Source organism: Lygodium microphyllum, chromosome 10 (genome assembly GCF_053477565.2).
Source record: "Lygodium microphyllum isolate KBCC chromosome 10, Lygodium_microphyllum_v1.1.10, whole genome shotgun sequence".
Taxonomy (NCBI): Eukaryota; Viridiplantae; Streptophyta; class Polypodiopsida; order Schizaeales; family Lygodiaceae; genus Lygodium; species Lygodium microphyllum.
Window position 1 is genome coordinate 81,486,627 of NC_141144.1, and position 13,386 is coordinate 81,500,012.

The window sequence follows — 13,386 nt, forward strand, 5'->3', positions numbered from 1 at the left end:
AACTTTGTTGAATCTAATATATCCTATAAATAAATAGGTTCAAAAAAATGCTTGAATAATCTCTCACTATCATGCCCTTTGATGCATAGCACTTCCTTTCCAACTTTTCTTTTTCTATAAATGAGACAAATACATCAACCATAACTTCCTTAAAGGCATCCCAAGATTGAAACACTTGACCGATTGTATTCATATAGCACCACCCTATGTGACCATAACCTTTAAGATCTAGGGCAACATAATATATATTTGCTTCCTTCGTTCTTCGATAAAGAGAAAAATACATTTTTTTCTTATTCTTTCATTCCTCTAACTCCATGATGGAAGATGTCACCTTTGAAGTTAAGGGTGTTGATTTTCTCTTTATATTCTTTATCTCAACTTGAAAATGAGCATATTTGATAATATCTCAACTTGGAAATGAGACACTAAGTGAAAGCAACTCAAATAAAGCTTCCTTGTTATGCTATCTAGAAACTATCTACTAGACCCATAGTCAATAAAATTGCTATAACTTGAGCTCCCAATGTCCAAACAATAAACTTTTTGATATTGCAATTGAAACTAAGGATTTCCTATTCAAATGGAACTATCAAACTTTCCATTAGAATGTGTGCAAAAAAATATATAGGTAAAATAGTATGACTATTTCGAATAGAACTACATCCTATGAGACATCTATCGAATGTCAAAAATGTCTGGTATACTCAATGGAGTTTTGTTATGCCCTTAATAGGCTTTGCAAGACTTGCACAAACATGTAGAGTATTATAGTACCCCTATTGTACATCTAGGGACCTATAATGTTCTTTGTGAACTTGTAAACATCAATATAATGCCTTGTATGTATCCAAAAGTACCATGTTTATTGCCAATGTCTTTAATATAATTTCACCTTCAATTCTTCTTTTACATACCTATGGTGAGAGATAAAACAATAGTTCGAGCATCTACATAGATTCAAGAAAACGGAGGGGTTTGCAAATTTCCTCCTCAAGTCTAATTGTGCACCCCTTTAGAGTCCTAAGTAGCAATATAAGATCACCTCTTTTGGCTTGCCACCTCATTCACCATTGATATTTTTCCTCGATAGATATATGAACATGGCAAGGCATACTAATTTGAAGCACATAGATAATATTCAAGGGCTAAATTGAAGCTTTTGGCTTTCAATGATATGTAAGAAAAATAGGCAAAATTCAATGATGAAAAAGGGTTTACCCCAACAACCAATGACTCGCTAGGTTGCAACTTATCATTTAACAATTCTTGGATTATTCAATGATCAAGAAAGCAAGGGGGTAACAAATTAGAACCACAATCTCAACTTAGTAATCAATTCTTGACCAATTCAACCAATTTTAAGAGATGGATCTAAATGTAAAAGAGGATTTAAATGTAGAAGAAAACTTAATTCCTAATTTCTCTCAAGTAATAGGATTTAGGCTCAACAAATGGATTTTATAAGAGAGAAATTAAGAACTAGTTAATGTACTTCTTTCAATGTTAATGAAGAATGATTATCAATGTCACCTAATTGATAATCCTAATTGCTTATAGATTGAGGTAAACTCATTCCTGAATAGACTTTAACCTTCTTGAAGCCTCAATTATGAAAGATTGAGCTTTGATGTCCAAAAGCCCCAAATTCACTTCCCATAACTCTATGAGACAAGAATGCCTTCAATCCCATAAAAGCCTCAAGAGTACAAGATAATCCCTACTGTAGATGAATCCAATAGGCCAAAGTTGTACCAAACTTCAAGAAATTTGAAAGCTTCTAAAGCTTTAATGGCCGTCCTATTTGAAAGAGTATGTTATTAAAGAGAATGGCTCACAAAGAAGGGAAAAATGCTCCCATAAAGCTCCAAGGGCATGGCCCTTGATATAAGAAATCAATATAATGATGTATGTTGGAAAAATGACTTCAATGCCTTCAAGTCTTGCTATACAACTTAATATCCTACTTGTTATAGTTTAAAAGAAAATGAATACTCCAAAAGAAGAAGTCCAAGGACACATTACTTGATCAAGAGCTCATAAAAAAGCAAAATAATGATCTCTTGAGAATTTGTTTTGCCCTAGAGTGAATTAAAGTCTACATTTTAAATTACAAAGCCTTTCAAGAAATAAGGCTAGATTTTTCTTTATTACAATGTGGCATAGTCATCATCTTTGAAAGTCACAAGTTTCTCAAGCCAACCCATCAAATCAATAAGCATACAACATTAGGTTCAAGCTTTTTTTCTTTTGGAGAAGGCTTGAAATCTAGAAGATACCTCAAGGAAGTACCCATGGTTTGAACTTATGCACCTATATACACATCCACACAACAACTCTCTTGGGCTACAACCCCTCTTCTAATTTGATTAGACAAAGATTATCTATTTCACCATATCTTGCTTGCAAATAAGTCCAAAGAGGATAAACACTTTTGTGTTTATTTGCTAAAACAAAGTCCTTTGGAATGAATGAGAGATTTTATATTAGATACAAAAACCTTTAACTCAAAATTTTGGAGGGGTTTTTGAGTAAAATCATATATATTTGCCATTTTTATAACTAAAATTTTTAAAAGTCGAAAGTTTTAAACCTTCTACTTTAAACTTTGAAGGTGGTTTTCAAAACAAATTACAATTCATTTTACATTAAACCTTGATTTTTCATGAACATTAGTCACCAAAGGCACCTCATAAGCAACAAGAAACTTGTGGCTAGCCAACAAGACCAAATGTGGCCAACCTGTAAAGTGGAAGCAATGCCAACACATAAGAAAAATAGGGACCCATAGAACCCAAAGATGAAACTAGACAACCAAAAGCTCAAAATTTCTCTTATAACGGCCACTACTTGGTTCTTTGTTCATAGTTAATTGGTCACAATAAGATGATGTTTAATGCCATAAAATGGCATATAACCATACATTCATCAAAGCCATACACTACTCTAAGCATGCTCCAAAACAACACAATTACCAATGGCCAACTCATCTTCCCAAAGGCTTCAAAAGTCATTTTCTCTCTTTAGTTAAAGATTAAGAGCTCCTTGAATATAGCAATGTATTTAATATATCAATAAGACAAAAGTAAATCCGAGAGATGTAGATAACTTTGTTTCAATATGATACATCATACTATCCATGAGATAAAAATACATCCAAGAGATGTAGTAACTTAGTTGCAATACCATCAAGTATTATGATCTAGAAATACAAAACAAATTCAATTAACCACTCTTCTATAGGATTGTTAGAATCCTAACAAGAAAGAACCTTTTACAATTCTTGTCTTAACATGACAAGGTAATTGCAAGGGCATGTAGTATCATCAACAAGAGAAAGGAAGGTGAAGATGACAAAGTAAGAAAGATTATATGCCCAACCTCTTTACTTGAAATTTTGTCTTAGCAAAAATTATGGGTGGAAGATAAGAAAGAGATAGAAAAGAAGACAAAAAGAGAGAGGAAGCTGAGGAAGAGGAAAATTTTAAGAAAAAAGATTTCTTTATTTTTTGTTAGAACAAAAGTTGCACTTGAGGAAATTTTGAAAGCCAAAAGACGCCCTTCTCCAAAAAAAACAGACACAGCAAAATGGGCACTATTAGGCAAGCAATATTGATAAAGAAACAAATGAACTCTCAACGATGATCAGACGTTCCAGTCACAGAAATATGGCTCCGTCCATTCCTCATAGATGGACAAGTCATTGGCCTTCTTATCCTCGGTGGGCTTCATGTTCTCAGCATCGGATCTGCAAAGAGTTGCCAAAAGCCTTCTTTACAATCTATGAAAGGCTAGCTATGTTGAGGTTTTCTTATTCCTTTACAATTGCCACTATCTTCTCCCTTTTGGAAGAAAAAGAATTCTTGGTCATGTATATCTATTTGCCATATTATGCCTTTCAGCTCTGTTTTTCTCTCGGTTGCGTGCAGTTCTTAATGCAAAAAAGTTGAGGTAATGGAAGGGCTTACTCTGAACCAGCGGGCCTTTCGTCTGTAGCAACACAGTCTGGTGCGTATGTCATGGATACAAGATCGCCTTTCATGGATACAAAGTCCTCTGCCATCTCATCGCCCTCTTCCACAGGAGGATCATAAACGTGCAGTAACCTTCTCCATTTGCGCACTTGGCCATCCCAGCTCCGCTTGCTGCAAATCTGTTTAGGGTTTGGAGTTTGCGGGTCCGTTTTCTTCCTCTTGCACCTGCAAATCAGACCACAGCATACATAGCCAGCTGAGGCACCGTGTTTTAAGCGTCACAATTAAAAGATTGACTGGTCTCATCACAAGACCGCTTAAGAAAAACAGGCATAATATCCTCTTCATTTTACAGACGTACAGTTACACAGTTTCTATATTACAATAAGCTCAATCAAGTGTTTACGGCCCTAATGCCAATGTCTTATTCATTTAAACAAATTTTTAAGGACTATAACACTCGCAACAAGATCAAACCCGATTCTTAAATCAAGTATAAGGTTGGTGAGCACGAGTATGCGTCCAAACGATGAAAGATTTATATTTTACAATGTCTGCTGTGAGATGAGAATCACATCAAACATTTTGCAATGTGTAGCAAATTGTTCTAGGGCAAGTTCACGAGTACATGCAGACTTGAATGCTATAAACTGACTGGACAAAGGCTGATAGAGGATTTAAATCTTACAATGCCAAGGTATGCTATGAGATGAGAGTCTAACACTAAAGATATCGGCATGAGACATGCCGACTTTAACCCTAGAGACTGACTGGACAAAAGCTAGCCAACTGTACTTATGCAAATCAACCGTCCCTGCATCATGGCCATCAGGCCTTGCAACATTGTCCTGAGTAGATACGTACTCCAATTGAAGTGCATCTTCTAGCTCAATTTGCTCTCGAACAAGATGATAATGAACTTCAATGTGTCAGCCCCTTGAACAGAAGACCAGATTCCAAGCAAAGGTGGTAACAATCTGGCCATCAGAGTAGACGTGTGTAGGCTGATCCTAGGAATCCTAAAGAAGTCATAGGCTCAAGTGCAGCATGATAGCAAGCTTGGTAGTCTCTGCCACTGCCTAAAAACTTGCAAGCTTCTGACTGTACCAACAAAAAGACCTTGATCTCCATGAGAATTTCAAGGGAGAACCTCTGTGAGACTTCCATTTGTCAATGTCATGGCCCAATCTAAATCTGAATATCCCTGAAAAGTGGTGCCATGGGTGTACCAAATGTCAAGAGAATTAGTACCTCTAAGATACCACAGCGCATGCATGCCCGGCCAATCAAGAGACATTAAAAAACTAAGGATGCTGACAAATACAGAAATATCTAGCCTAGACCTGGCTAGATATCCAAAGTTTCCAACCATCATCAAGAGTGAGCTTGGAGTTCAGGTCCATCAGTGTAATCACAAGAGTCACTTGGCCAAGCCAAACGTGGTGAGATTCAAGAATCATAAGTACTCTCCATGCCATGGAATTAGTAAAGCTGATTTAAGTAGCTCATCTCATAAGGTACATACCAACAAGGAATGGCTCGACAGAATGAAGGCAAAATGGATGCAGATGAGGAAAATGTGGAGAAGAAATAGAGGGATCTTGTGGAAAATTGTTACAACATAAGAGAAAAGGACTTGCATCCTTTTTAATTAATGTGCATAGTCAATTACTTATTGTGTTTGTTTTCTTTGTATTAAGAGATATCTAGAAGAATGGATTGGAGCTCGCTACTAATGAGTAGTTGTAAGTTATGGTGGGCCCACACAATGGGTCAGAAGAAAGATAGTAGACAATTCGATCTATATGGCCTTACTAATGGCGATGACCAAAACTGAAGTATAAATATATGGTTTTATTGGAGTGTGGGTTGGATCTACCAAAATAGACAATAACAATCAACAAGATGACATGATCATGAAAAGTCTATACAATGTGCATATGTAAATTGAAAGTTGAAAATGCACATATCTTTGTGTAGAAAACTCTTACAAAAATTCTAAGATTGGTCTTGTAATGTACTCAAAAAAAGCCTTAATACAATCTCATACTCAAGGGTCCCTAAATTTTAGAAGTACTAAATTGGTCTAAAAATACTAATCCTAAAAAATAAAAATGACTTGCTAAAAATACTAAGTCTATGTTTTGACAATTCTTACTAAATTTAGTTTTTTTTCAATTCTTGGCAATTCTCAACTCAGAAAGAAAAGCCATCAAAAAGAAAGTGAAGTGTCAAAGCACTTGTCACTCGAGCTTTCAAAGGTCCTACCATTTGTCCCAATTTATGACATGTGGTTGGACACTTGTGCTACTCTATTTTCCTTCTTTGCACTTAATCTACCTTCTTCTGTAAAAAAAGCTCATTTCCTCTCATTCTATATCAAATTTCCTTGCTATAAACTCACGATATAAGTCCGTCAAAACAAGCTCCAAAGGCTCTTTTGCCTTTGCAAAGCCTTACTGGGAATTGCATCTCTTTGCTACTTGCCACAAATGCAAGACACACATGGCAGGTGGCTCACCTCGATCTTCGACAATCCATGAACAAGATGACCATAAGCTGCCTTCCTAAGATACTTGCAGTTGAGGCTGAACTGAGCATGCCATAGCTAGGTTTGTATCAATGAAGAAAGAAAAAGAGAGAGAAAGGTTGATGAAGTCCACATCTTGTAGACTTCATTTTTCTCATGACCTACACTACACAAATAACATGTCTCAAATCTCCATCAAAAACTCCAAAGCTCGAAAGCTCGAAAGCAATCCTTATCAAACTCAACCATAAGGCCTAATGCACAAATCTTGCTCATTGAAAGTAGATGATACTTGGCACATAGAGAACCTCTAATGTGTGAACACTATCATGCCCTTCCGAAATCAGCTACATATCACCTTTGTCTCTAATAAGGACCGTAGAGCTGTCACCAATGAGAATTTGCCCATGCCTCAGACACATACAAATAATACCATCTATAGAAGTTGTGTGGCGGAAAGCACCACTATCCACAATCCACTCACAAGGCTATGGTGCCATCATCGTTGCATCAAAAGCCACCGATGTCAAATCCTCAATCACATCCAAATATAAAAAGGTTGTTGATAAGCGAGCAACCACCATTCTTAAGTCCTTCGTAGATTTCTCCTTCTTGGTGTCCTTGTCCTTCTTGAGACATTCCTTCCAATCACCTATCTAGCCACAAATGTGACAAGTAGACTCCTTCTTGGCGTCCTTGTCCTTCTTGAGACATTCCTTCCAATCACCTATCTAGCCACAAATGTGACAAGTAGACTCCTTTGCTTTGACTTCCTTCGTCTTCTTATCCGTCTTCTTCTTGTTATTTCTTCCCCTTCTTATGGAAAGATTGACCTATCAACACCTTTGTCTTTGGAGCACTCTTACCTTTGAGATGTTCCTCTTAATCCAAGACCATCAAAACCAACTCCTCCCACTTAAGGGTGTCTATTCACCCCTGAAGCAATCAAGACAGAGTACAATGTACTAAATCAAGGCGATAATTGCAAGAGAATGAGTTATTGCTGTCGTCTGAGATAATCACCTTCCTTAATAAACTTGCACCTACAATTTCCAAAGCTTATTGAGATGCCCCCACATGGAAGTGGACTTGTTCTGGTTCAATGTCTGCATCTATACCTCTAGAGACATCTACTTCATCACAATTATCCAATTGTACAACTAATCCAAGTTCCACCCATATATCTCTAGCAACAGTCATGCTCTGTGGGTTATCATGACCAGTGTGCATGAGAGAAAGGAACGATCAGATGCAAACATTCAGCTTATCCCAATGTGCTTGACTCTTTGCCAACTCAACTTTCTCATCAGAAGAAAGCTTGGATAAGTCACGGGCTGAAGGACAGTCCATGGCCTCAATCATTAGCTCCGCCAAATCATGGGACTCCAAGATGGAAGATATCATCACCCACCATATGTGGTAATTCTCACCATCAAGTTTTTTATCTTAAGAAAGAGCCGGTAACACAGGGACCTTACAATCCATAATAGCTTGGAACTCCACGTTGAGCTCAAAAGACATTGTCTCTTGAATAGCCTGCACAAAAACAATAGCAACCCCCTCTAACTCCGAAAATGCAACCTACTAGGGCTTCCACTCGTCCCAAACTCGTTTCAATCAGCACAATCAATGAGAACTCAACATTTGCAACAAAAGGCTGAAAATGCAGCCTTTTCTCCTTTACAAACAGCAAAACCTACAAAAAAATTTCAGCAACTCTACTCCTTTCCAACGCTTCTCCACTCACTTTAGCCCTTGTGTCAATGCACAACCCTCCCACTCACCCTCCAATGTTGAAAGTATAGCCTTGGTGTCGTGCTAAAATCTTTTCTTCAAGTTTGCCCAAGATCAATCAGCTCTTCAACACTACTCTAATACCATGTCAGAGTACAATGAATGTGGAAGTGTAAGACCAAACTAATAGAAAGAAAAGAACACAAAGGAGAGAGAGAGAGAGAGAGAGAGAGAGAGAGAGAGAGAGTGTGTGTGTGTGTGTGTGAGATAGAAAAACATAAAAATCTGCAATGAATAGATGTTGAATAAGGAGAGCAAATATGTACAACAAGCTCTTGAATGTATCCACCAGAGATCTCTCACCCTCAACGACACAAAACTAAATGTATGTGCCCCAGGTCTGGGCAGCCTATAAATAGGCCAAGGAAATTAATAAAAAATGGCACATCAGCCAATAAAAAAACTAGTCAATTGCAGCAAATCAGGTCGATTGCATAAAAAGCAATTTAGAAATGCTACATGGGCAAGCTACCTGCCATGTGGCACCTACCTGAATTGCATGCCTCATCTTGCCATTATCTAACCTGCCCAAAACTACTGCAATCATGCTAGTGAATGATGCAAACTGTTTGACTTGATCCAAAAATAGCATAAGTCTACCCTAAAATATTTTACCAACATTTGTACCTCTCCAAGAGATGAACAAATCTCTGACAAGTTACCTCTCCTAGGAGCCCATTTGTTTTACATTTTGTAGGCTTTGCTTTTTTCTTTTCTTTTGATTTTTTTTAAATCTCCAAATTCTTTTTAGTGAGTATCCAAGGAAAAAATGGTCAACTCACGTGCCTATCAAAAAGGAACATACCCAACCACCCACAAGGGTGTAGAAGACAAGGTATGAGATGGGAAGGGTGATGAAAATGTCAAAATAGTGTGATGGAATGATATGCACTCATACCATATCAAAGTGATAGTAAGGTTTGCGAAGAGAAACAAAGTGTATGACAAACACTAAGAAAAGAAGAAAATCAAAGAAAACACAAAAGAAGATAATGAATGATGAAATCACTAAATCATGCTAGCTAAATAAAGCTGATATAGCAAGGCTAAAGCTCTGAAGATGACTACACTATCCTATTTGATCAAGCAACAACACTTGAAGGGAATCTTCAATCTCCATTGTAGAGGGAGCAAAACATAGTCCTCCGAGCAATAGGGTATAGAAGGTATGATGAAGATGAAGGAAACACAATTCTCTAGTGTCATCGAAGTTGAAGAAGAAGATCACCAACTACGAACGAGAACTCCAAAGGATGAGGAATCACAAGGCAATCTATCAGATAAAGGAATCTGACCCCAAATGGACCAAGAACTACAAAACCCAAACTAGATGCAGTAGCAATGCCTACTAGAGGTGGCGCCAATGCTAAGGAGTGTCCAAACTGCAAAACGCAGCCTAGTATGATGGCACCTAGTGATGACAAAGGCCGCCTAATGATGGAGCAACCACCAAACAAATAAATGCAACCTATAGAGGCCACAAACTATCAAACATAGATGTCCAGAGCATGTGAAAGCTCACACCAATAGGGAAGAGAGGCCACCAACAAAAGAAAGTCAATCGCCAAGTGATGGATAATGACGCCTAGTGAAGAGAGAATGTGTTTGCAACCCCAAAACATAGCCTAGAAGGTGTGGAAAATAGGGCACCTGGTGTAGGAAGAGATGGAGACCACGAATTGCAATGTCCTCCATGTGGGATGTGAGCAATGGAGAGAACAAAAGAGAGTAACAAAACATTGAAAGGAATGAATGTGTAGAATGACAAATGGCTGGAGTCAATGCCGTATTTATGAGCATAGATTGTCTTGAGTGGCACCCATTGAAGTCTCTAGGCTAGCAACCTGACTCTCAAGCAGTGCCTAGCAAGCCTTTCTAAGGCTGTAAATAGAGATCAAAATAAGGAATGGAGGGAAAATGTAATGAATGACTTGGTTTCTCAATAGGCAATCCAATGATGACAATCCAAGATCAATAGATGTTGCTTGGAATCTCCACTCAACAGTGTAAAAGGGTCGAGCATGCTATACAATGCATGATACTTCACTTGAGAAGGGACTCGTATTTATAAATACGAGTGTCCCACTTTGAAGTGCACAAACACAAGGTGTTTGCAAAGGGAGTATGCAAGCACACACATGATGATGCAACAAGGTCCACTCAAGCAATGCCCTTGCAAGGGTCTCATGCACTGAGTGCCCTTTTAAAATATGTATGAATCATCCATACACAAACATGAGTGAAAATCAGTGGAGAGATCTATACAAATGACAAACCAAACCCTGAAAGTAGACTGTAGAATGGAAAAGAGACAATCATCCTCCTACCAAGTCGAAACCAATGGTGGAAGAAGAGTTGAGACCTACTTTACAAATGCATTGCTTAGGAGGGAGAACCTATATCAATGTCACACAAGCATTGCAGTATCAATCAAAAAACCACCTTCGTGAGAAGGTCAACATGATTTTATACAAATGGAACAAAATTGATTGACCATCTTTGTGAGGAGGTCAACATGATTCTGTGTAGATGGGCAAATGACTCTATGCAAATGGGAGAAAATGAAAACAAACAATCCCCTACTCAACCTTCTCTCTGAAGAAATGGAAGTGCATCCCCACATACCTAATCTTGGGGGATACAACTAGGATCCTTGCAATGGCAATGGCACTTGATGAGGAGGGAGGGATTAAAGGTAGGAAGCCTCAAGAGTGGCATCATAGAGAGCTCCAAACTCCACTTCCATGGAAGAAGCTGCAACAATGAACCCCTAATAATTTGACCAAGAAATAGGATCTAATCCAAGAGATAACATATAACCATCATTGGACTTTCAAGAAATCTTGTCTCCAACCTAGATTGAATCTGTGGATCCATGCAAACTCAATCCAAGATTGAAGTGCAAACCATACAAATACAATGCTACTGTAGAAACTAAATGAGCTCATTTGAAACAGACTCGCCTCCACTATCAAATCGAATTATTCCTAGTTGGATGCCCATGTGATTAGTGACAAGCCGCACCCACATAGCAAAATAGGCAAAAGCCTTAAACTTTTTCTTAGTGATAGATTTGTTCGTGTTTCTTCCATTGTGCAAACACAACAAAACAAGCACAAACTATGCTATTACACATCATAGCACTCGCAAGCCACAAATGCTGGAATAGATATCATACCGAGGAATAAGCTCCACATAGTGCTCATACCCTAGGGTGTTCTTCCCAAAATCAATTTGCTTTTGTCTTTGACTTAATCGATGGAGATCTTGTTCCTCCAATTCTGCTTTTACAGCTGTGACATAAGAGAATGTTTTATTGTGTAAGACAAATATCATTACATAATAGATCCATGTGTTGTGCAAATGACCTTCCGTGAGATTCATGAGAAACCTTAAGAGAACCAGTGTTATTGTTAATATTATATGTGGATTTTAGTGAGAATCCAGATCAATGACAATGACATTGATGTTTATACACATGCTTACCAGCTGGAGCTTGTATTCTGAATTTGTTGGTAACATCCACAAATGGTCGTGAACATGATTGAACAGAATGTGGAAGAGTTTCTCTCTTTCTCTTTGTACTACAAGGTTTTTTCACAGTCGTACTTTCAAGGTGAATACTACACAGAAGAGGTGGTGTGACAGGCAAGAACTCTTTTGCAAACTCATTGCATGTATCAGAGTCACTGGTTGTTGCAACAGTCTTGATTGTGAGATGATCTTCAATGCCAACTTCCTCAGAATTCACCCTGCAGAACTTCAATATCTCTGCATCATGTTGGATAGAAACATTTTCTGCTTTGCCAGAATCAACTGTTTTACAAGCATGTCGAGTTAATCCTTGTGTGTCAAGGATATCATCTCTAACTTTTTTAAAATCTCTGAAGTTCCGTCTAACTTCATCTTCTATGCTCTCATTTACTTCTGCATCTTCCATTGCGAGTGCCATCCCATCTATGGAACTTCCTTGCAGAACGTGACTTGTGCTGCTCAGACATGCCATCTCGAATTTGCAGCAATCACAACCTTCGATACACAGCCTTTTCCTGCTTCTTGTATCACATATCAGCTGTTTGTGATGTTTGTGAAATCTGCTTTCAAGCCTGTGATTGTGTCCAGTTTGCCCTAACCCACATATTTCAGGTCCCTGAGACCAAGGACGCCAAGCTGAAGCAAGCTGCTCACGTGCAGACCTATCAGAAACTCTGTCTTCACACAGGAGCCTCTTCAAGCCGATGTGCGCTCCACTCACTGTAGCTCTAAGGCCATGTCCATGGCGGTCTATCCTGTCTATTTTACTGAACCCGCTGGCTTTCAGACTTCCAATGGTATGGCTCTGGAGCTTAAATACGGTTCTTCCATGGTGGTGCACGCTGCCCGCCTCCCGCATCCTCTCGTTCTGGAGAGAACCTGCTTACTCAGGCGAAGAATGTTATTCCGCAATGCATGTTTCAATCTCCTGTGTATCGTTTCCAACCTTTCTTCATTTATTTGGCAGTGCTGAGATAAGGTCAGACACAGACACAGACACAGAGAGAGAGAGAGAGAGAGAGAGATGTTAGAGCTATTCAAATGTTTTGAATTTCGAGGGAAAAGAGCTTTCATTACTTTTTTTGTCAAATTTTTGATGACCTTTGGAAGCATATGTTGTGACTCATACTATGGCCCCTTACACACCAGCCTGAGGACGCCCAGTGTGTGCAAAAAGGGCCAATTACAGGCCTGGATTCCAAAAAAGGGTTGTTGGCCCTTTACACATAGTTCACGGCCAAAGGGGCCTATTCTAGGAAGCATTCAATACCCCCTTACCCTGTTTCGGACTTGAACAGGGCGAGGGAGCTATCATGTCCATCATCATCAAGCTTTAATCTGATTTTCTTTGCAGACCTTGAGAGGCTTCCTCCCATTGAGCTGACCGTTTTCCCTTTTCTTCATATGAAGGTCTCTAGTCCTTATCGATCTCCCGCTCATTAGTGAACTACTGCTACTTCTTGCTTGTGTGATACCAGGCTCATCAAGACTGTCGATTATAAAAGTTCCATCAGTCAAGGCAAAAGTCTCTGCTCCCTAAAAGAGGTTCTACAA

The 13,386-nt window shown here is 38.6% G+C and overlaps 1 protein-coding gene across 1 annotated transcript; it reads right to left on the reverse strand.

Annotated features, from left to right (window-relative positions):
- Positions 1 to 3,042: 3,042 nt before the first annotated feature.
- Positions 3,043 to 12,873, reverse strand: LOC148030217 (uncharacterized). Its single transcript, XM_087687221.1, has 4 exons — positions 11,785 to 12,873; positions 11,477 to 11,591; positions 3,969 to 4,199; positions 3,043 to 3,748 (listed from the first exon to the last, which is right to left on the reverse strand). Exons 1-4 carry the CDS (start codon positions 12,689 to 12,691, stop codon positions 3,646 to 3,648), a joined length of 1,356 nt encoding a protein of 451 aa, XP_087543347.1. The 5' UTR covers positions 12,692 to 12,873; the 3' UTR covers positions 3,043 to 3,645.
- Between the last annotated feature and the right edge of the window lie 513 nt (positions 12,874 to 13,386).

Excerpts from the sequence above, each read along its gene's own strand:
- LOC148030217 (XM_087687221.1), bottom strand. The coding sequence starts at position 12,691 with ATGCGGGAGGCGGGCAGCGTGCACCACCATGGAAGAACCGTATTTAAG. Across the intron at positions 4,200-11,476 it reads TATGTGGAGCTTATTCCTCG|GTGCAAGAGGAAGAAAACGG; the intron begins GTATGATATCTA and ends TCTGATTTGCAG. Across the intron at positions 3,749-3,968 it reads GAAAGGCCCGCTGGTTCAGA|ATCCGATGCTGAGAACATGA; the intron begins GTAAGCCCTTCC and ends AACTCTTTGCAG.